The sequence below is a fragment of the Danio rerio genome, chromosome 18 (genome assembly GCF_049306965.1).
Source record: "Danio rerio strain Tuebingen ecotype United States chromosome 18, GRCz12tu, whole genome shotgun sequence".
Taxonomy (NCBI): domain Eukaryota; kingdom Metazoa; phylum Chordata; class Actinopteri; order Cypriniformes; family Danionidae; genus Danio; species Danio rerio.
In genome coordinates this window covers 36903019-36928108 of record NC_133193.1, presented here as the reverse complement: position 1 = coordinate 36928108, position 25090 = coordinate 36903019, and the positions used below count along the sequence as shown (strand labels likewise).

Below are 25090 nucleotides of genomic sequence, written 5' to 3'. Positions count from 1 at the left end.
TCCCTGTCATGTGCGCACCCCGTCTCTGCGCTGAGCAGCGCCTCTAGTGCCGTTCAGGCCGAGTTTGTTACAGCCGAGATCGGATAGAGATACAATCTCATCTAATCTGGGCACTGATGCTTTGAGTTGAAGGAGGTAAGTGACGAAAAGGCATCCCTGCGGGATAATGCGCATGTGAGTTTGGATGTCCTAAGATGGACAGCGGTTTGTGCTTAGCGCAATCTTGTTTCTTCAAGAATTTAGAAGGAAACTAAATTTCAGTGGATTTATTTAGGGATTGATGCTTGTAATTCTGCGAATCCAATTTGATGCTTAAGAATTCTATAGAAGTGCTTGGGTTCTTCCACAATGGTAATGCCAATATTAGAAAAACCTGTCACTAAGTTTTGGCTAGGGGATATTAGGGGGAGAGATATAAGGAAATCTTCTAGTAGATGAACTACATGCAAACGCCGTATATTGGCGAGAATTCAAATAGCTTCTGAAGCATAAATGTGGGTTACTTTTGCGTCAAAATGTTTGACAGACTGCGACGTAGAATTGTGATGTCCGATTAATGCCAGAAATCGAAGGAGATGTCAGAGATTGGGGTTTAATAGAATAACTTAAAGGCGGGGGTAATGTTGACATGCGAGCCAAGCATTGCAGCCGACTAAATTAATTAGAAAGATGCTTGGTTTATGGCATGGTAATTTAAAGCATCTTTGTTAGGCGTAATAATTAATGCTCAAAGAGGTGGAATTATGAGGAGATGAAAGGTCTGTTATTGGACGTTTTTAGAAACGTTCTAATGCCCATTTCAGTTGGGCTGATGTGAATGTGCTAACTTAAACGGGGAGCGAGAAAAAGGATTGATCATATATTTACTGTCGATCTCTTTCTCGATTAATAGCTTGTGATTTCTGGTTTAGCGTTGGTGGAGGGAGGGTGAGGTTATGGGAAGGGAGTGCTGTGATACTGGGCTGGGATCCATTAGACAGACCTGAAATGAGAAATTCAGAAAAATTAGATAAGGGTGCAAACATAATTCAGTAAAAATATTAAAAATATTGACAGAAGTCGACAAGTAATTCCTGTTTTCACTAGACTTAGCACTTGGCTGACGGCGTGTGCACACGCCGAAGTAGTTGCCTGGGTGCGGGAGTGAGAAAAGGGAGAGCGAGGATAGGGCCTATTGACCTTATTCTCCGCAGACGAGCGGGCGCTGCCATTTGAATCTTTTTGGCACGAGACTTCCGGTCTCATTCACTTCCATTCATTTTTAGACATTAAAAACAGCTCGTTTCGCTGTTTGATGTTGCAAACTGATATTTCCTTGTTATATTATTCTACTTGGTCTGTATAGTCATGCAAACATTTGTTTGTAGAGCAAGTAGTTTGAACGTTTTTTGCCGTTTATTATTCCTTGTCATTTCTCCCATAGGCGACTGAAACGGAAGTTCTAAGACAATCGCGAAAACAGGCGCACTTCCGCATTTTAGAATAAGGTCAATAGCAGGGTTGAGGGGCGGGTATGTAGCCGGTGGATCTTGGGAATGATAATTCTTATGAGCTGTGTTAAAGTATGACGTTACCGGTAAATTCAAAATTGCAATATTTACACAGGTGAGGATGTTATGGAAATTTTCCAGAATACTGACTAACATCTAGCAGCTAAATGTGTCTATGAAAACATTAACAGGCTTTTATTCTCACAAACCGCGTGGACGTGAATGCGTCTGAGTGTTCTGATTGGCTAAAGAAGACATCTTATGTCATCACGTTCTAGACGTGAATGCGCTCTTTCCAGCAATCTTCCTTCTGCGTTCACACAGCACAGCATTCCGGCAAATTACCAAAAATGTTACAACTTCTGTTTCCCGAAAATAGCCGGAATGAATTTACCGGTATTTTCAAAAAGATCCTGTTCACACATACAGACCTTTTTGGAAAACTGCCTGTTATTTTCTGCAAAGGTATGTATGTGTGAAAGGGGCTACTGACTGCAGTTTTATATTTCTCATGCTTTTTTGTTTGTTTGGTTTTTTTTTTTTTTTTTTTTTTTTTCTAAAAAAAATAACTAACCTGTATGACATGACAGAGGTAAATAACATTTAACATTTAGGTGAACACTTTCTTTAATGCAGTAAGTAATGAGATCTAGATTTAAAGACAAACACAAAAAACAAACAACACGCAAGCTGTTATATTGGTATCACTTTCTCCATGTTCTGCTATGCCACTTTTAATCACGTTATCACCTTCTTGGCATCTCTGTCTCTGCACTTTTTCTGAAAATCTCCTCCTTTTGCTGGAGCCAGTATTTTGTCTGGCTGCATTCTCACCCATTCTTACTCAGTGAGCTGTTGTTATTCATCTCTAAAAGCCAATCAATTACAGGCTGAACCCCTGGCATGTTTTTGTTTGTTTGGAAACACCTCTAAAATCTAGCAGAAAGTCTTTTGTGAAAACATAGCCATTTGCCAAGAGATCCATCCAGTAGTGCTGCTATCAAAACCTTTTTATTGCACTTTAGTCCACCTATAGCTTTTCCCAGGTTATAAATGTTCAATTAATTTACTAAAAACAAATGATTGTTTCTAGTTAAGCAGTTGTTTTTGTCTTTATTAAAAAATTAAAAGGTATAGTTAAACCCCCCCCCCCCCCCCCCCATAAAAAAAGAAGAAGAATTAAAAATAAATAAAGAAAATAAAGAAAATAAAAATAAAGAAAATTACCTCACCATTACTCTCTCATATGGTTTAAATTCCCCATAGGGTTTTTTTTTCTTCGGTAAATCTTTTTGGATAGATTTTAGATTAGATAGATTGATGGCACACACTGACTTCCACAATTCAACAAAATATAATTCAACATTTTTTAAATATATTGCTTTTTAGAAAACTCAAAATGGTTCTGAACAAGAAAGAAAAAATTATGACAGAGATTTATTTTTTACAAAAAAAAAAAAGGTTTGATGGTTGATACTATTTTGAGCCATTTATTATTCTTTTATTGTTCTATTTTATAAAAATATATATAATATGTGGCTTATTGCTTTGTGTATGTTTGAAGAACATCACAGATTCATAGACATCCTGTTTTGTCAATTTGACTTCTTAAGGCATTTAGAAAGTGGTCTTATTGGACAGTTTTTTAACCAATTTAAGGCAATGTATGTAGAGTTTTAATGAGTTGCTTAATGATTTTGACAATACATTCCTGCTTTTCAGTCTAATGGGCCTAGTCAGCACCAAGTGGAGTCCCACATCAGGAAGAAACTAGACTCATTGATGAAAGAGTCTCAGATTGGGGACAAAGAGGACACAGACAGTTTCTCTATCCGTGCGCTGCTTCGTGCCACTCACGAGGGCCTCCAAAGAAACCTACGCAAGGTGACACGATCTCTCTATCTGTGATTTTAAATTTCTTTCTCTTCCATTATTCATAATGATGAACTGTGTTTGAATTGTGCTTAAATTGTCCCAGTTGTGCTATTTTTGAAGAGCCCCTATTATGCATTAAAAAAGGTCATATTTTGTTTTTGGGGCCACCAATAAAAGGTTGACATGCATAGAAGGTCAACAAACACTTTCATTGTCTGAATGTGCATTTTTTAAACCTAATTATCCCAATCACTCAAATATGATTTGTTCAGCGATTCATTTGTTCCCAAACGCTTCATTTGCATGATGCTAATCTGCGGTGATTGGACTTAGTCTGTTGTAATTGGTCGACTGCGTTTAGGGCGAGAAGGAAACTAATGCCCATCAATATTAATATTTAGTAGCCAGAGTACAGAGCTTATGTGTGAGCCCAATGCAGGAATGCAATAAAGCAATGCAGTTAAACACCAGCATTTTGCTCTACTTTTAACCATAACCCTAAGTAATAACAAAGACACACATTCAGTATTAACCCACACAGTAGCAAAAGTTGAACTATTTTAAAAATTGACCGCTGCATGTGTGTAAGAACAGCTGATAGTGGCTATAGCAGTGACAAACAACAAGGAATCATGAGCAGAAATGCATTTAACGTGGTAAAGAAAGTGGCACAATTTCAACACGATATGTGATTATAAAGAGTTAACCAGATACAGTAAAAGCTGCATGGAGCAATTACAAGTAACAAAACACAATTAAATACATATTTTGCAAGCTAGAGAAAACTAGGAGGCAACCATTTTAATCACACAAGTTGTGAACTAGAGGAAGAAAAAAATGGTCCATGAGTTGTGTACTGACAAAGTGCCATACATTTAGAGCCTACTCACACTATGCTATCCGAACCGTGCCCAGGCCCGTTTCCCGGATCGTTTGAGAAGTGTGAGTGCTCTGAATCGGGCTCAGGCATGGTTCACTTGGCTGTGCCTGGCCAAGTTGGAAGAGGTGTGCTTGAGCACGGTTCACTTGGGCTTTGGCGCGTTATGCTTGTGTGTGAGTGCAAAACACGCCTAAGCCCGAAACTGAAAGCGAGTCGTGACTTTTAAGGGACTGTTTCATATGGATTTATTAATCATTCTAACCGTTCAGTGAATGCAAACTGTCGTAGTTTATTAAAGAGGCAAACCCCTCACATGACAGCTGCACACCTTCAGCAAACCTCCTAATTCCTGCTGCACGAGGACTTTATGGTCGTTATTAGCGTCAAAAGTGGCTGATCTGTTCGGTGAAATTAAACGACTTAAACAATATAAATAAAGAAATCTCCACTGTGCTGAGCAAGAGCGCTTACTGAACAGCGCAGCATCATTGACATAATTGTGCCCAGGCCCGAATGTAATGTGAGTGCGGGCCGTCGGGGGAGATGGGAGAGGGGCCAAGCGTGCTTTGGCCCGGTTCAAGGCAACTGTGAATAGTGAGAGTGCGCCCTAATAGTCTTTGATGATTTTTCCTTTAACAAAATTCCCAGTTGCAGGGTAGGTTAGCCCATTGGATTAATCATTAAAATGTTTACTCGCAGTCCGCTAGTGTTTAAAGGGAAGGACGTGTTTACATTTTACCGTATCTGGCACCTCATATTTGATATTGTTTCGTGTCAACGTCGATACATGCAGGCAAATACTTTGGACCCAAATCGAATCATATAAACAACTCCGAATTGACTCTTTTTTTTTGAGAATCAGTTGTTTTAAACTAGATGCACTGTCAGATTTAAACCTCAGCTGGATGTTTTTTATTCTCTTAGAGCTGTGTTACACTGTGCATGGAAGGTTATTTTCAAAACTCCATAATAGGGGCTCTTTAAGGTTCCTAATTTATAAAAGTTTTTTTTTTTTTTTTTTTGCTTTCAAACTGCCCTTTTTGCAAGTGAAAAACAAATTGTAACCAAAACCACATATGTGTTAAACAGAAAGAATTTGTTTGGAAGAGGGCTAATAGCACCTCTTCGGCGTTTGGTTCGTTTGTTTGGTGCATGCTAGATTTCAATTATTGTATTCCCAGTTGGCAAAAGATATACACCAAAAGGGGAAATGAACTTGAGTGTATTTACAAGACAGGTGAGAATACACCCCTAGACACATTCCTGGGTCAGTCACCCAAAAATGTTATTCAAACCTAATCCTTACCCTTAAACCTAACCCTATAGTGAAATTTTTTCTGAAAAGAAAGAAACTAAGCTCAAAAGAAAGAAAAGAAAGAAAAAAAGAAATTAGAATTAGAATACCTATTCAGTACAAACCTAATCACATATGCGATCCAGAAAAAGACATGGAGCATCACTTAATTGACATTCATTCTGCCTCTTTTCTTGGCCTATTATTAAACTTTGCACTTTCTAAACTTCATTTTGATGTGCCATTTGTAATGCACGGAGGGATTTTCTCTCCCCTCCGGTTTTCCTGCATAATATTTATAAGAAGAAAAAAATAAATAAATGATTGATCGCATGCTTAAATTAAGAGTCTGTTTAGAGATGATTCAAGTTGCATTAGTTTAAAGCATCACTGCATGTGAAAACCTTTCTCTGATCTTGTATGGCCAAAAATACTTCCTTGAATAGTTTGACATTCGGCTGTTTGATGTAGAATTGGTTGCATTTCTAAAGAAGAGTTAAATCTCAAAATGATAAATAAGACATCATTTACTGTAATTCCAGAATGCTCATCCTTTTTTTTCAATGCTCTTTTGCATGTAGGAAAATGGTAACTGACTAGTACTTAATCGTTAGATAGTAGTTTCTATTTAATTTACTAGAACTTATTTTATTCATTTGATACTAGTTTATCTGTTTGTTCCTCCTTGTTTCTCTGCCTTGTTATTTAGGAAGGACGGCAATGGCTTACAATAGCTTACTATATTTTATTTTTTGGATCTGATGTAGTTGGTTCCTCAACTACATTTGACGTTCATATAATATCAGAAAAAATGCTTGTCATAATGTCCTTTGTGGCAGACAGTAGTCAGTTGGTGTAGTGGTGGAGTTTTACACCACAATTATAAAATGTAATCAGTGTCGTAAGAGGCTACATCCCATTTAGCTGATCTGATGTGTGTTGGTCTGACATAAAAAAATACTTCTCAACCTGTCTTTGTCAAAACAGCTTGACATAACCAACTAGTTATAAATCTGTCATAAATTTGATTGTCCTGAGCTCGTCATGAAGGCTTTTCTGATTACTTCTTTCAGTGGATCCAAATTAAATAATCTGTCAAATTATTTTATAAGAGCGTCATTAATATTTAATGTCATGTAATTACTTTTTGATGACAAAATCAAATTGTACCACAGTAGTTGAGGTCGTGAAAGATATCAATGATGCTGTTATAATATTATTGACACAACTATAATGGTCTCAATTTTGTTTATGACAGATTTATGTTGTCTTGGCAATGTATTTGTTTATGTCAATTTTTTTTTTTTTAAATAACCTAACTGAGTGAAAGTTGTCATGTGTCATGTTATGATAATGAATGTTTCATGACAGTCCCATGAACATGCCCTTCAAATAAAGGTTTACCAATTTACCCTCTTTAGTCCCAATAAATGTCTTTGCATGCATGTGTCTTGCAGAATTCCAAAGACGGCATGAAGAAATCCCAGAGCCGTTCCTTTATCAGCAACCTCAAGCACAAGGTCAGGATAAAGACAGCCTTTCCAGTCTTTCTCTTACTTTCTCTCTTTCTTTTTTCTCTCTACTGCAGAATCAGGACTATCCTATTTCCTGTCCTTTTTGTGTGTGTCTACAGTCTCAAATGTTACGTAAATGTGCCGGTTTCGATCCCCAGGGGCAGAAGGATTTGAAGAATAATCGCTATTGATAGATTGAAGTGCGGAACAGATCATGAAGATGCATGAGTCATTTTGATCAGTTATTTGAGGGCAGTTACTGATGTCAGAGCAGTGCCAGCAGGCAAACATGCTTTTTAGTCACTTTATTTTAGGCATGTATTTAATGAGGTTACAACAGAAATCATACATTCACTTGATATCTGATAGTCACTCACCCCTGCCTGTGTACACAGATAATAATGGCTGTAGTGACATCCTCATATTTCATCCTTTACATAAAACCACATCATTCATCTCCACATTGTATATTGAATCAGTTTGATAAATATCAACACCTCAGTAGCAAATCAATAAAGTCAACATGTTTGGTGCATGCCAGAGTTCTATTGCTGTATTCCCATTTGGCAAAAAGATATACACCAAAAGGGGAAATGAACTTAAGTTTAATTTACCCAAACAAGATGAGAATACACCCCTAAACACATTCCTGGGTCAGTCATCCAAATATGTTAATTAAACCTAATCTCTACCCTTACACCTAACACTATAGGGAAATTTATTCTGAAAAGAAAAAAAAACTAAGCTCAAAAGAAAACTTGAAGGCTTGAAAGAAAGAAAGAAAGAAAGAAAGAAAGAAATTAGAATTAGAATAACTATTTTGTTCATCTCCACATTGTATATTGAATCGGATTGATAAATATCAACACCTCAGTAGCAAATCAATGAAGAAAGTAAACAAGGATTGCGGTTGCTGCTTTTTATGCAATGCAAGTTAATTTATAAAGCACATTTCATACACAATGATAATTCAAAGTATTTTACATAAAAAAGAATAAAACAAACAAGAAAATAAAAATGATTAAAATAATTTAAAATGATTAAAAGCAGACTAAAATGAAAAAGAAAAAAAGACATAATAGAACAGGGATGGGCAAACTTGATTCTTGAGGGCCGGTGTCCCTGCAGAGTTTTGTTCCAACACTAGTCAAACACACCTGAACAAACTAATCAGTGTCTTCAAGATCACTAGAAATCTATAAGCAGGTGTGTTTGATTAGAGTTGGAGCTAAACTGGGCAGGACACCGGCCCTCCAGTACTGAGTCTGCCCACCCCTGTAATAGAGGGATAGAGTCTCGATTTGAATGTGTCTAGTGTTGGAGCACATCTGATGATCTCTGGAAGCTGATTCCAGCAGCAGGGGGCATAGTAGCTGAAGATGGATTCACCCTGCTTTGAGTGAACTTTTGGAATTTCTAATTTACTTGATCCTAATGATATGAGTGATCTGTTAGGTTTGTGTTCACAGCATATCTGTATTGTATGGGGGTCCTAGACCAATTAGTGATTTATAGACAAGTATTAATACTTTAATTATATTCTGAATGTAACTTGGAGCCAGCGTAAAGACCTGAGGACAAGTGTGATGTGCTCAGATTTTCTGGTTCTTGTCAAAATCCTGGCGGCATCGTTCTGGATGAGCTGTAACTATCTGACTGCCTTTTTGGGAAGGCCGGTGCATGAGTGCATTACAGTAATCCACACTGCTGTTATAAAAGCTTGATCAAGTTTCTTACTGGGAACAAAGCATCTAATTCTTGCAGTGTTTTTGAGATGATGATTTACTTACTGCTTTGATTTGACTGCTTAAACTCAGATCAGACTCCAGAATCACACCAAGATTCTTGACCTTATTTTTTTTCATGTTTGACCCTCAAAGGGATAGAACACCCAAAAACGACAATTCTGCAATAAAACCTAAACCCATTGACCTCCATAGTATTTGTTTTTGTCCTTACTGATTGATTGATTGATTGATTGATTGATTGATTGATTGATTGATTGATTGATTGATTGAAATGTTTGTGTGGATTGTCAAAGTTTTCTCATCTCCTGTAGCTTGCATTGATCTTGTCTGTCAGTCCTATAGGAGGTAGGCAGGCTTGTCTTTCGTGTACACATATTTCCTCCCACTCTTAACATTTGTCTGTATATGTGAGCTCACGGTGTCTCAAAGGTTCCTCTTTTGTTACTGATGAGCCTGAAGCCTGTAATTTATAATACTGTAGTGATTATTTGTGGGCCTCATGGCCCTAAAAAGTAAAATGATTTGGACAATATTGACACATGGTAAGAATTAATCCTTGCTACACACACTCACACACACACACACACACACACACACACACACACACACGTCATTATGTTTAGTATGCCCTTTAAAAACAGGCTTGTGCTTTTCAGTTTTCCTGTTTTGTGTAGGAGGAATTTCATTACCTCTCATCCAAAGTAAAGGAGTAAATATTCCATCTATTTATTTAGCTTGCGCTCTTTCTTTCTCTCACTCTCTCTTTCTCTCTTTCTCTGTGTTTCCACAGAGGCACTCTAAATCAAGGCTTAAATGTCAAAGTGTTGAAACAGAAGATGACAGCCAGCAAGAGCCATCAGGTGGACAGTTCAACAGGTGTGCCTCTGGATATTTAGTTGTTGTGTTTTGTCATTTTAGAAGTAAGCATTTAAATAAACAATATACCATATTTTAATATTCAGATTTTTGTGATGTATTTTAGTATTTTTGCATAAATGTTTTTTTTTTTTAATTTAACATAAAAATATGTTATTTTAAAATGTTCTTTCCTTAGATGGCATTGATAAACTAGTGAGGTAGAAATTTGTGCATGTTTGGTACTAACAAATCTTACTTATAATTAGGTGCATGTAAGCAAATGATATACAAAAAAATTCGAAAAAATACAAATAAAAAGATTCCAGCACTACTTATGATGGAGATTGTAATTAAAAAGATCAATGTTTTTAGCCAAAGAAAAGCCCCATGGAAGACTGTTGCCAAAATGTATTAGTTTTAATTAATACGGTTAAAGTAACGCCAAATTGTCATTACTAGTTTTCAGTGCCACAGGATCTTTCAGCAATCATTCAAATATGGTGATTGTGCTCAAGAAAAATTAAATATTTCTATGGAAAGTGAAAAAGAGCTTGGTTTTGGGAAAACTACTATATAAATTCATAACTTCACACACACAATCTAACAAGCAATAGAATGTTTGTATTTTATGAGGATTTGGCATAATTTGTATGCTTAATGGGTACATTAAGACCAAGAGAAAGTCATTTGTAATAAAACTGTCACGCTGTAAGGACGTTTTCTTATATCTTTTAATTACCCGATTTCCTAGTCTAGACATGCAGTAAGAATGGGGTGACTAATTAAAATTGCTTATGGTAACATTTGAGCTTTTGTCTGTATTGCAAACCTCTTATTGTAAGCGTTGGAGCATCCGAAGAATTAGAAATGTTCATTAGTTTGTGACATAAGCTAAGAGCAAACACTTAGCATCTTAAAGATGAAGTTTTTGAAAGAATTGTCCTGGTTATATTCATGCAATATTGTAAAAATTGTATTAAAACTCAAAATGTTTCTTTAATAAGAATGTTGAACTTCTTTTTAGCAGCCATTATGTAACACTTGAGTGTAATACTATCCTTTGTAAACATGTCATATTGCTAACAATGTTTAAACATATTTTGCTGTAAAAAGTGGGATAGTTTAAGATACATTAAGTGATACAATAAATGTAAAGGTTTTAATTTTTACATATTTTGAGCTTTGGGAGCCATATAACGCTATTTATGAATCATGTTTGCCTTTTTTCTTTAAACTGTTAATTTCACCTGGGGCTAGATTCACAAAAACATTCATAAAAAATAAGTTAGGGAATCTCTTAAACTTCTTGAATATATCCTTAAGACCATCTTAATTTTTTCTTTCAACCTGTTGATTGAATAATGACATTGGGCTGTTGATTGAATCACCTGGGGCTGGATTCACAAAAATATTCACATAAATATTCATAAAAAATAAGTTATGACAAAAATGAAAATAAACTATTAGTCTTTTTGACTCCCTTTTTATTAAATTGTAAACATTATAGTCATCTCTAGATTACCAATCACTGACTGGTGCCACCTTAAAACAGCACAGTAATGTGATTAAGTTATTCTCCTCTTTGGGGATATAAGGCAAGTCAGAGACTTTAGGAAGTAGTAGTGATTTTTTTCATAAGAATTTAAACTCTTCTTAAAGTAGAATAGAATATATGTTTTATTTTTAAAATAATGTATTTTTCAAAATTATATCAGATATAGCAAAATAGATGTGAGGTCCTGTTGGAATAGAGTCGTTATCACTTTAATGCTACTAACAACATAGTTTAAATTCATTATTTTAGTGCACCTTTAATGTTTTTGTGAATCCAGTCTCTGTAGCATTCTGAAGTGTTTAACAAAGTTTATTTTGCTGTGTCTGTCTGTAGAGGTGGACGGAGAAGGAAAACAATAAAGCTAAGCAGAGATCTTTCAGATCTGGTGGTCTTTACCAATTCTGTTGCCTCTCAGGAGTGTTTAGATGAGGGTGAGAACACTTTTATCTGCTTTTGACCCATGCTGTCAAGAACTTAAGAAAATACAATATAAATATACAATCATTTATGCTTTCGTGTTGTAAACAAATGACACGAATGGGTTCAGCATATCCATTTCCATTGTTCAGCAAAATTTTTTTATCCATTTTATTTTCAAGAACATGCTTCTAACCTAGGCTTTCTCACATCCATTTCTTTCAGGATCACCCTGTAATGTTTTGTCATTTAGTGAGGCACGAGCTCAGAACTTGGTGCACCATCGAGCAGAGCGCTTCTTGACATTCAACCAACGACAGCTTTCTCGAATCTATCCCTCTGCCTACCGAATCGACTCCAGCAACTTTAACCCACAAACATACTGGAATGTGGGTTGCCAACTTGGTAAGAAAAGCACACAAATAAATGTACACTCATAAATTTAAAGTGGTTTGCACAGTTACCTCACATCAAGAAGGTCACTGGTTTGTGGACCAAGAGGACGTTCTTTATGGAGTTTGCTTGTTCTCTCCAAGTCTGTGTGGATGATTTCCTCCAGGTACGCCGGTTTCCCACACAGTTTAAAGACATGTGATATAGGTTGTTGATCAAATAAACTAAATTGGCTGTATAGTGTGTGTGAATGGGAGAGTGTCTGGACATCCACTGGCAGTTCATTTCACTTATAAATTAGGGACTAAGTGGTAGGAAAGTGACTGAGAACAATAAACAGACAACAGGATCAGAAACAAATAGACAATATGCATTCAATGTGTAATAAAAATTCACTGATGACCCAGTGACCCACTTTAGGAGTGTATGTGTGCATGCTGTGTGTTTTAGCGATCCTCTCTGTAAAACCATATGTTCCCACTTGCACATACCATCTGGGTCTTGGTTTGCAGACAGACTAATAAGTTTGATTCACCTATTTATGCCATTTGAAAATTAAGCTATGCACATTTTGCTCTTCTCAGTGGAGTGACAACATACATTCAGGTATTCCTTGCTACCTGATTGGAATCCTGTTTGCCTTCCACATCGCCTTTAATTTTGATGTCGTAGATTTAACACGGTCATTTTGGTCCATATTGATATAATAAATTCACTGAGTTGCTTTAATCTTGTTGGATTAAAAATCCATGATGTGTAGCTCCTGTTCTGCCACATTGCAAAGATGTTCTATTGATCTGGAGATCTGGTGACTGTGGAGACAATTAGAATTTAGTGAACTTATTGTCCAGTTTGAGATGTATTGAATTGATAGTCATCACAAGCTAGGTAGAAAGTGGTCATTGCAAATAATAATAAAAATATGTACATTCACACATACAGTTAAAGTCGGAATTATTAGCCCACCTTTGAATTTTTTTAAATATTTCCCAAATAATGTTTAACAGAGCAAGGGAATTTTCACAGTATGTCTGATAATATTTTGTCTTCTGGAGAAAGTCTTATTTGTTTTATTTCAGCTAAAATAAAAGGTATTATTTAATTAAAGTTAATATTTTAAACACAATTTTTTGGACAAAATTATTAACCCTTTTAAGCCATAATTTTTTTTTCGATAGTCCACAGAACAAACTATCGTTATACAATAACTTGCCTAATTATCCTAACCTGCCTAGTTAACCTAATTAATAGTTAAGCCTTTAAATGTCACTTTTAGCTGTATAGAAATGTCTTGAAAAATATCTAGTAAAATATTATTTACTGTCATCATGGCAAAGATAAAATAATTTAGTTATTAGAAATTATTTATTAAAACTATTATGATGACGTGTGTTGAAAAAAAAGTCTTCTCTTCATTAAACAGAAATTGGGGAAAAAATACTTCATGACAAAATGAATTCAACAGTACAAACTGTCCCAGACATTTAAATAATAGTATATCCAAATGATTTTGCTTTAATGGAAAAAATAAATAAATAAATAACTAGAAATTAACCAAGACAAACACATAAAAAAAACCTGCAAAAAAGGATCAAGAAGCATTACAAAAACAAAAATCTGCGTGTTTGTGTTTGTGTGTGTGTGCGTGTGTGTTTGATATCATATGGGTCCAATAAGCAAGAGCAAATTGGAACTTGGGGAGCCACAGCTGAGTTCTTCTCCTGATTGTTTGCTGAATGAAATGTTTACCAGGCCATGATGAAACCTCATCGTTTGTTAGCCATCCAGTTTGTTTAGATTTAAACAGCTGAATAAATAGATGATATTTCAAAAAAATCATGAATAAATGAAAATAAGCTGGAAAAATAGATGGAAATAATGAAAATCAGAATGGGGAATAAAAAGTTTTTCTCTTGCTTAACCCACAGTGGCTTTAAACTACCAGACAGAGGGTCGTATGATGCAGTTAAACAGAGCCAAATTCATGGTGAATGGAGGTAGTGGTTATGTGCTCAAACCCAGCCTGATGTCAAAAGGTAAGCATGGAACTACTTCTGTTGCTTTATAGTCTCAACAATATCTCAACAATATAGCTCAAGTAATTCTTCATGTACTCGAGGAATTGTGATTTTCTCTGAAAATCTATTCCAGGCGCCTTCAACCCTCTAAGTGATGAACCACTTCCTGCAAATCCTAAGAAACAGCTCGTGATAAAAATCATTAGTGGACAGCAGCTGCCCAAACCTCCAGATTCAATGCTAGGGGACCGTGGTGAGGTAAGAAAATACCTCACAAAAATCTCCTCCAGGCTTGAGCAGTAAAATTCACTTGATATTTTTGATGTTTGTGGCTTTCTTTCACAGATCATCGATCCATTTGTTGAGGTGGAGATTATTGGTCTGCCTGTGGATTGCTGTAAAGAGCAAACCAGAGTTGTGGATGATAATGGTACTTTTTTTGTATCTAGCTTGCTGTTGAGCTTATTTTAACCAGAGGTGGAGATAAAAAAAAAAAAAAATCCATCATTGATTAGTTCAGACTGTTGCCAGACTGACAATGCAATTCTGAATTCAAAGTGTCTGTCGTACATGGTAAACATGACACAACACAACACACAACCCTTGCCAATTATTTATTTTCCCTTTCTAATTTACTATCATGCACAATTTTACCAATGTGAAACATGTCATTCATGGTTTTTCATCCTTCTAATGTTAAGTTTTTATGCATTTTGGTTTCGAAGCACTGTTGCCAACTATTTTCAACGAAAAGGCGTTAAAATCTGCCCATAAAATCCCTAAAAATTGCTTTATTACGTCATACGTTAATTTGTATTACTGACGTCATCACGTTCTATCGTTTCTGTTTAACAGCCTATATCAATAAAGGGGTAATTATATTTGCACTATGCTTTATGAAAGCATGTCAATTTAACTAAATGTTTTGCTGTTTGAACACAGTATATAAGTATAGATGTGTAGTGAATTTGCAGTAATCTCTGAGATGTAATCAACTCAGACTAGTTCAGTCACTAAAATATCTGTGATTGTGAACAAGAAAAGAGTAAACGGTCGAATTAAACTAAGGAGAAGCAGATCGGTTTAACTGTACAAGAGAAATACCTTCACACTGCTGCAGGTGCTAAATCATTTGCCGTCGGTACACAGAGGGGTGATCTGCTGTCAGGCTGCAGGTGGGAGAGGCTGCTGTACGAGGACTGGGCTCAGTGCTCTGAGGTGGGGGAGGGGCCGGCGGCATCATCCACAGCTCGTAGAAGAATAGGGACTAGGATAGGAATAGGAATAGAATAGGGAAAAAAGTCACTAGATTTGTCGCTAGTCGTTTTTATGAAAATTTGTCGCTGGGGGGGCAAAGTCGCTAAGTTGGCAACACGGTTTTAAAGATAAGGCTGCATTTTTTCTTTAAACAGCTTAAAATACTAAATACTTTTAGGTCCTATAGATATAATTATTTGAACTGTTTAAGTGTTTACTTTGATTCTGTGTGTACATTCTGGCTCATTTATGAAACATTCATAAATATAGAAAAACTCAAATATTATCTTCTTTTGCGAATCACTTTGCATAAAAACCTCTGCTAAATGAATACATGCAAGTATAATTTGCATGTAAAACAGACCTTCCCAAAAACTCGGATTTACAAATGCTTTGTAAACAGCAGATTTGATAGTTAAATGTGAGTGTGTTAATGAGTGCCAAATATTCGTATTTACAAATAGAGTAGCATAACCCTAGTGTATAATTACAAGTACTGTACGCAAGTTATGTGTCCAGGAACACAGTGAAATATTCTGAACTCCCTAATAAGTATAAGAAAAATAGGTCATATTAACAATGAATATTAACATAACTTACGCCCACCAATGCATTTTAACCAGGTTCAAATTACCAGACTGTCTTCTAAAAATCTCTAGCTGGTGTCTTTTGAGAATACTTGAGAACACACTTTGGAAGCCTTGTCAGTACTTTATTATTGGTATCTCATTTAAAGTTGAAGTAACCGTCTCCTCTGTTGACTTTGACAGTTGGGTAAAAAGTCACAATGATGAGCACTGTTTTATACAGAATTGTTTATGATACGGAATAATGATGTGTTGTTGTTTATGCTATGGTGCTATTTGCTCAAGTAAAATGAAAAATTTAAAATGAGACGAGATTTTTTTTAACAGTTCAAAGTCATTCTGTACATTCTAATTTAATTAATTTCAGATTGACATTATAATCTTGTTGATGATGACGATTAACAGGTGTTCGAACACTTCATCTGCCAAGAAAAATGTGAATGAAACCAGTTATTAAATGTCCTATTGTCATCTTAAAATAAAATAATACATTAAAATACATTAATAAATACGTACATACAGTACCTACACACATTTACAGCTATTAATAGATGATACAATTTTTACAGCCTTGACCATCAAATTTAAAAGATAATGAGAACTTCTAAAGCAAACATATTTGAATTTAAACAAGATTCGATGACATTTCACTTATTAACTAGTTGTTTTGTGGTTGTTATTGCAGGATTTAACCCTGTGTGGGAAGAGACTCTGTCCTTCACACTTCACATGCCTGAGGTGGCTCTGGTTCGCTTTCTGGTCTGGGATCATGACCCCATTGGACGAGACTTTGTGGGCCAGAGAACCATAGCTTTCAGCAGTCTAATGCCAGGTAGGAGATATTCTGTGTGTTCTTTTAGACCTGTGTAACTTTAAACTATTCCACCAGAATGCTATTCCACATGCAAATAAACCAGATGCAACTTGCCTTTATTTTTTCATAAGAGAAGCTATGCCAATATACAGCCATCATACACTCTCATGATGTTCCAATACCCTGAGACCTTTGTTTATCTTTGGAACACAAATGAAGATGTAAATGTGAACAAAGGGCTTAGGAGATTGGTACGACGAGTGAGTTTTTAAGGGCCTTTTTTTTTAAAGCTTAAATTTAATGTAAATCACAATTTAAAGTAATAGTTCACCACAAAAAAAAAAAAAAAAAATTACTTCAGGACTTATTCTCCCTCATGTGGTTTTATTGGTTTTTTATGAGTGGTTTAAAACTTTTATGAGATATTTTGAACAATGTTGGTTGCTGGCACACATCAACTTATAGTACGAAAAAAAAAAACGCTATGGAAGGTAATGGGTGCCAATGGGTGATAGGGGACCACATGGATGGCAACATAAACAGACCACACTGCATGACTTTGCTAGTTTGTTAGTGACTTTGCTAGTGTTGAGTAATTATTGTTATATTTTCTGCAATCTTGGTCATTTTCCATCTTGGTCTTAAAAATGATAGCGAGTGATAAATGAATCAGAAATTTATTTAATTTGTTGGTCTGAGCCAAATGTGAACAGAACTATAAATGGGAATTCACCCTAATACCTGTTTCACACTGCAAGCATGAGATGTTTTTTCGGCGTCCATTTTAACAGATTAGTGCATGAGCGTTGCTGTAGCGGCAGTGCCGCGATTGATTCAGTGCTGGGTCTATTTTTGCCGTGCTGCTCACGCTCAATTAACCCTTTCAGGCTCAAATTAAATTTTAGAAACAGGCAAAATCTATGCTTTTAACTGTTGCAAATCAGCAACGCCTGCCTTGAGAGGGTTAAAGTTATAGTGCATTTATAATGACCAAAAACACATTGAATGACAGTAAAAAGTAGCAATTTTACCCAATAAATGCATTGATAATATCCACTGATTTATATAAAGTCAATCAAATGAACTTAAACGATTAAAAACAGCAACAAACATTTATTAGGGCCCAAACTACAAAAGCAAATTTAAAACAATTAGTAGTTTTGCTTAAGCTGCACACTAGTTTGATCATGTATAAATATCGTTAAAACTATATTGTATAAATATTATTAAACTATAGGCCTACATCATACTGACAATCAATATCCAAATGACCTGATTTGAGAGGCGATTGTCCTCTAAGTGTTGAATGAAACTTCCCATGGAGCTTGAGAAGCATACAGTTCTTTAGGATCTATATATTTTGTAAAAATAAAGACTTGCAGTATAAGGAAACAGCAAAGGAGGAGGTTGCTGCCAGCCTTGGTGCAGATGAAAAGTAAAAAAAAGTGTGTGTGTGCATATATATATATATATATATATATATATATATATATATATATATATATATATATATATATATATATATTTACGTAGATGTATAGGTAACTAGATAGAATAGACAGAGATATATTGATCTGTGCAACAGCTGCCGATGAGGTGCGTGCTGCAGTCAGTGTGAAAGGCCAGCGCCTGCATGCTGCTTCTGCTCCCCATACCAGGGCCGGCCCAAGCCTTCAGGGGGCCCTAAGCAGGATTTTATTTTGGGGCCCCTTTGGTGCAAACAGTATGACAAATTATCGTCAATCCTTGATAATTTGCACACTATAAATTTAAAACACACATTATCGATTTTATTCACTGTAGCTGTGTTGCTTACATCATAAAATATATGTTTTAAGACAATTCTAAATATTATTCTGCAGAAACAACTTTCTATTGATCCAACTTTTTATATGACTACTTGCCACAAATCTAAATAACTAGACACAAAACATTAATATGGGCTGACAGAAACAAAAGCAGCTGGATGTAGCCAATAACATACTGATTTTTATTATTATTCAAGACGCTGCCAAACAGTCAAACATAGTGACAATAAAGATACTTTTTTATAAATTGGATATAAATGTTAATACTAAAAAAAAATCATATTGTATTTTGTTGTTCTAATAACTTAAAACATATATTTAAATTAAAATCAAACTAAATCAGGAAGCATTTTCAGTTTTCAGAAATAATTCTAAATTAAGTGATTTTTTTTTGTAAAACAAATTATTCTGCCAATGAGATAAGTAAAACAATCTTATTTAAAACCTAAAACAATCTTTTTTTTATTTACCCTAATTGGCAGATTATTGCGCTTTTTTAATGAAAAATTCACATCATTTTGACTAAAAATATGTCTAAAAAATGTTTATTGGTTTGAGAATTTTTAGATATTTGGACTAAAAACCACACAAAAACTATAAGAAAGAAAATAATTTTTGCAGTGTATTTACCAACTGTCAATTGTATAAATCAGAAGCTTATTTTTTTAATTACCAAGTTCATAAAAAAGCATTTTGCTGCTGTTCCGGGCACTGCTGCTTCAATTATGATATCAATGATTCTGCGATATATTGATAGATCACAAGAAAACCAGCCACAATATATCACAATTTTGGTAAATGAAGGGGGAAAATGCATCGAAAATTTATGATGAATTTCTTTTATAAACATGCATTTATAGAACTGCAACAATGTCAAACAAGTGCACATCTGTCAAACGAGCTTAAAAATGCTGATGTGCAGAGAGGAGTTTGTGACTGAGGAGAGCACAGCATTTAGTGGAATATGCATTTAAGAAAAAAAACTGCTAAAATAGTAATTTATTGCTTTCTAATTTTCTGTAAACTTAAAACACTTATTACAACTTGACCAATTAATTTTATGTAAACATGGAAATATTTTATGCTTAGCCCTGGTTTATTTTTAATTAAAAAGAATGTATCCCCACAATTTTTTCAACTGATCAGAATGCTCTGAGAGGTGTGAGCACAGACTCCTCTGAGCACGTATGTTTTTAGCAGTGGAGAACATTAGTAATTTACTCATCTATTTAAGTTTTTTAATTCCCCTAACATTTTTTTTTGCCAAAATACCATCTACAAGACTTTGACAAGGTCTGTAAGAGTCAAATAAACGCAAGGCCTTTCTAATTAAATGTTCATGTCCTATTGATATATATTTTGGCGGAGTTAAAAAGTTTGAGCACATAGGAAGTTGCACTGGCCGCGGGCACGCGCGAGCGATATAGCGAAGTGAAAGCGCGTCTGTTAGAAAGAAACTAGTGGCAAATTCGGGGGAGCTGGATGTCTGAAACACACAAATACATTGGCCCAGCTTGGACAGAAGAAAGTGTCTGTATGCCTGAGATATTCACCATTGCAATCATCTGTCTTTCAGTTTGTTTACATAACGCTGGGGTATGTCCGATGATCCGCCATTACGGGAAGCGCCACCTGGTGGCGGCTGGGTGTACTGTAGCTAATGCGGTTATCTGCTGTCGGGGTTGAAAACTGATTAATTAAATCAGATCTTTTGTAAATTTAGGTAAATATCTTGGCGCCTGAGTATGTATCGCGTCATAAATAACACTATAAATGGGCATATAATTTGTCCCACCACTAATCCACAACTTGACAAACTAAAACGAAAGTCACACAATAATTTTAAGCACTCTTGGGGGCCCCCTGGTGGCCACGGGGCCCTAAGCAGCCGCTTAGTTCGCTTATGCCTTGGGCCGGCTCTGCCCCATACATGCTGTGCACGCACTGCTCATGCTCTGCTCATGCTTGCGGTGTGAAACAGGCGTAACAAACAACCACTTAATTGTGTGTGAACAGCAGTCACTTTATAAGCAATTACATAACCAATAAAAAAACTAAAGAAAAATAGATTATGAGACAAGCATAAAGAGCGCTAAATAACTCAGGGTCATTAATAAACAGCTTGTAAAGTGAGTGAGATGAGCAGGTTGCTGTGTCTTAGAGTGGTGTCATGTGAAGTGTTTCATTGGAGTAATAAAGGCCTGAGGTGTTGCTGTTGAACAGGAGCAGGGCTAAACTCTCTCTCTGCTCTTATCACTCAGAGAATCAAATACTGGTCACCAAAATACAGATGGCATCATGTCTTTTCAATTCCATTCACTCTCCGAACACTCTCACAAATGCCTTTCTTCATCCCATTTTCAATCATTGCTCCTCTCTTCCACTCCCACAGGATATAGACACGTTTATTTGGAGGGAATGACAGAAGCATCCATTTTTGTCCATATCACAGTGCATGACATCTATGGGAAGGTGAGCTCATTACCACACAGACAACTGTACCTAATCAGTCTGATAAAAATCCACAGCTATTTCCACTAGACATTTTACAGATCTGAGCTCTACACAATAATTCCTAATGCATTTCATAATTAGACCAGCATTGATTACTGATGCAACATTTTCCAGGATTTGTAATCATTTGATTAAATGAAAAAAAAGAAAAGGTGTAAAAAGGCTCAGCTGGTTATCATAACAATCTGTTATGCAGACTGTTGTTTTTGTCCATTTCTGATGTTGTGTAACCAAGCAAGTATGACTGCCAAAAAACAAATAAAAACAAGAATTAAATTAATGGTTTAAGAAGATACCGACTAGAAACAAGGCAAATGATTTGCCAGGGCAGTGAGATAATTATAGTTGGTTAGATGTAATAAAAAAAATAAGAAGAAAATTAATTTGGACTTTTGTAAATAAAAGACGCAGTGGCGCAGTAGGTAGTGCTGTCGCCTTACAGCAAGAAGGTCACTGGTTCGAGCCTTAGCTGGGTCAGTTGGCGTTTCTGTGTGGAGTTTGCATGTTCTCCCTGCATTTGCGTGGGTTTTCTCTAAGTGCTCCGGTTTCCCCAACAGTCCAAAGACATGCGCTACAGGTGAATTGGGTAAGCTAAATTGTCCGTAGTGTATGAGTGTGAAAGTGTGTATGGATGTTCCCCAGAGATGGGTTGCAGCTGGAAGGACATCCGCTGCATAAAACATGTGCTGGATAAGTTGGTGGTACATTCCGCTATGGCGACCCCGGATTAATAAAGGGACTAAGCCGAAAAGAAAATAAATGAATAATTGAAATTTTGTAGGTTGTCACTTTTTTGCAATGTTTGCTTGAAATTAATTGTATTATCTTCCAGTTTCTAAATATGTTTGGTGACTAAAACATGATTTTAATAAAAACTCCTGTTTAATAGATCAGTTTTGTTTAAAAGCACCATTGACCATTGCCAGCACCAAATACATTGCCTATATTCACTGAGAAATAGATAAAAGTATTTATTTCAAAATTGGGCGGCACTCAATTATCTGAGCACTATATTATAACACTTATTACAAGCAGTGTATTTAGTCTAATTATCTTAAAATTGCCTTGTTAATAGCTTTTAAATCTATATGTTTTTCTTATTTTGTGTGAAAAAGTCTCAAAACTTAAGTTACAAAGCAGGATAAAACCTCTTATTTAAGAATTGTCATTCTTTTTTTTAAAGAGCCAAACATTTAAACTTAAAACAAGATCAAGATCACACATACATGCATTTTGTCCACATTTTTAGATATTCAAATTAAGCCTTGACAGAATTGACACTGTAAAAGTATCCGCTTGTTAAGTTGTGACGTAACAGTGACGTATGAAATACTGTTTGAGTCCAAGCCACTGCTCGTTTAAATTGAGAAAATATTTGTTTATGATTACTTTTTAGTCATATCACTCATTAAAGTGAATTTTGTGTACACATTATTCTCTGGGCTTGCTGGATCCCAAACAACAAACTTTTAACAATTTACAAAAGAAAGAATCACTATCTGGCCATTTAATATTAAGCAGGGACATAAATACTGCAATGGTTATTTTGAAAGTAATACATCGCTTTGTAAATCTTAATTATTACCATTTGTTGAGTCTCTCCATACAGTTTGATATAGTGCTTGGACCTGGAAGCCGCTTTGCATGACGTCACACTTAACATATGGATTGCAACAAAACATAACAGAATGTATTTTGAATCTTAAGAACAAGTGTGACTGAACTTGTTATTGGAAAACAAGTTACTACAGCTAAAATAAGAAAATGTGTGATTGTGGACCTTTTTTAATCAGGCAAACTTAAAGGTGCTATATGTAATTGTTTGTCTGTGCTAAAGAGTAAAGATACCATGTTTGCAGATATTTTAGAAACAACTCCTTTAAAATGGAACACATTCCTTTTGTCACATGTTATTGCATGTAGTTACGGTGTAGGCTCGACAGTCAGGCACACTCGCTTATGTTGATGTTGTCAATCTGGCAACCTGTGTTTGTGTGAAGTCTTTAGAAGAGGGGCCCAGTGAAAAAAAGGGTTTTTAATTTTGAACTGCAATACCTAGTCATACCACTGGGCATCAAGCTAACATACTGCACCTTTAAAACAACTTCTAATAGCCAAAATAAAGTCCTAAAAATACAAGGTTTTAATTAGGTCTCTGATTGTAATTAAGCTACTTTTTCTGTTAAAATTTTCTAAATAAGCAAGATTTTACAACAATCATAAAAAATCTCACACAATCTGAATGTGCATTGTATTTTAATTTTAAAAATGTCTTAAAATAAGGTTGTAACTCTATACTAAAAAAAGGAAGTTTTGCAGTGCAGTGGTATTTGGTTCTCATTTACACCACACAACCTCTAAAACAGCAAAATATCCTGATCTCATTGACATTTTATTGAAGTTCCTCCAACCTTTTTACTTTCCAGTGGAGTCCTTTAGTCCTCAATCCAAGCTATACCATAATGCACTTGCTAGGAGCTAATAAGGTACCATGGCTATGTAGTGTTGCATGCTACTGCATGACCGTTGTCTGACGTCCTTGTGAATTCCTGTTCTTGCTCAGTGAACACTAAGCTGTCGTAAATGTTCAGTCATTATCGTTCAAGTTTATTTTGCTTCTCAGTTTTTGTGAGAATTTCTGTTTTGATCAGTTATGTCTGTTTCTAATAAATGTGTTTATTTTAGTAAAACAATATTGCTGAATTTTGAAGGATTGAAAGATGAGAGTTGACTGAATGAAGCATCATTTGTTTCAAAGGAATGTGCTGCCATCTGTTGGGTTTCGTAGGCACTGTAGTCTAAAAAATATTGCTGTGGCAGATATTGAGGTTGACCATTTGAACGTTTAAATGTGTGCCACTGCATGTATGTACTGTCGTTGCTTGTGAATACTGTATGTTTATTATAACCTGACCCAGCAACCCATTTTAGGGGATGTTTCCAACACCATACTATGAAGCTGAATTATCATAATAAGGACATTCTACAGCTCCCCATCCTTGATTTTTTTTTTTTTTTTTAAATGAGTATCTACCGAAAATAGAAATATAACTTTTGACTACTATATATAGTTGAGGGCAAAACTTTTTGCTGTTTAACACAGCGATATAATTTTCATAGAATTGCACTAATAATGAATAATAATTGCACTTTAAGCTGAATACTAGCCTCTTGCAAACTACTGAAATTAAAAAAAAAAAAAAAAAGATTTGAATATATCTACAAAAAACAGTTTGTATACAATACCTGACAAATGTCTTGTCGTTGATCCCAGTTGCAAGAGGAACAAATAATAACTTGACTTCTAGTTATAGATTTGGAAAGGTGGCTGAAGGTAGATTTTTCCAAGTAATTAGCTGTTGAACTGCATCCCAATCATCACAAATACTGCAGAAGACCTATTGGAACTCACATGGACCCAAGATTCTCACAGAAATCAGTCTTCATCAGGATAGCGCTCCTCATACTTTAGCAAAGTTCCAGAAAGCAAAGACAGTCAAGGTGCTCCAGTCACAAGATTTGAACATTATTAAGCATGTCCGGGGTAAGATGAAGGAGGAGGCATTGAAGATAAATCCAAAGAATCTCGATGAGCTCTTGGAGTCCTGCAAGAACTCTTGCTTTGCTATTTCAGATGACTGTATTAATAAGTTATTTGAGTCATTGCAGAGATGTATGGATACAGTCCTCCAAGCTCATGGGAGTCAGACACAATTTTCTTTTTCCACTGCACCATGACTTTATATTCCATACTGTACATTATTTCTGTGACAAGACTTTTGTCTAAGCAAAGTCAGACCTTTCTGTGTTAATCAAATAATTTAAAATCAAAGCATGATAATATTTTATTTTGGTAAAATAAGTGTAATCTAGAGGCCTTTCATATAAGCCACTTCTGATGACAAGTTATTATTTGCTGTTCCTAAAACTCAAATACTATTTTACAATTTAATAATTACTATTTATTTTAAAAACAACTCTTATTTAAGTGTTGTACTGGTTTCTGCAATCCCATTACCTTTTTTTACGTCACATAATTCAGGGCCCTATAATCAGCTCAAATGTAAA

At 35.4% G+C, this 25090-nt stretch overlaps 1 protein-coding gene across 5 annotated transcripts in view; it reads left to right on the top strand.

Annotated features, from left to right (window-relative positions):
- plch1 (phospholipase C, eta 1) overlaps window positions 1-25090 on the top strand; it is a 104633-nt gene that overhangs the window by 71994 nt on the left and 7549 nt on the right. For 3 of the 5 annotated variants that reach the window (XM_073929989.1, XM_073929987.1, XM_073929986.1), the window contains 11 exons: window positions 3213-3374; window positions 6997-7059; window positions 9592-9677; window positions 11548-11645; window positions 11857-12036; window positions 13953-14060; window positions 14176-14300; window positions 14388-14472; window positions 16572-16718; window positions 20901-20980; window positions 23449-23508. In XM_073929989.1, coding sequence (XP_073786090.1) covers window positions 3213-3374; window positions 6997-7059; window positions 9592-9677; window positions 11548-11645; window positions 11857-12036; window positions 13953-14060; window positions 14176-14300; window positions 14388-14472; window positions 16572-16718; window positions 20901-20980; window positions 23449-23508 — 1194 coding nt within the window. The remainder of the gene's footprint in view (window positions 1-3212; window positions 3375-6996; window positions 7060-9591; window positions 9678-11547; window positions 11646-11856; window positions 12037-13952; window positions 14061-14175; window positions 14301-14387; window positions 14473-16571; window positions 16719-20900; window positions 20981-23448; window positions 23509-25090) is intronic. The other 2 variants (XM_073929985.1, XM_073929988.1) reach the window with 1 other exon arrangement.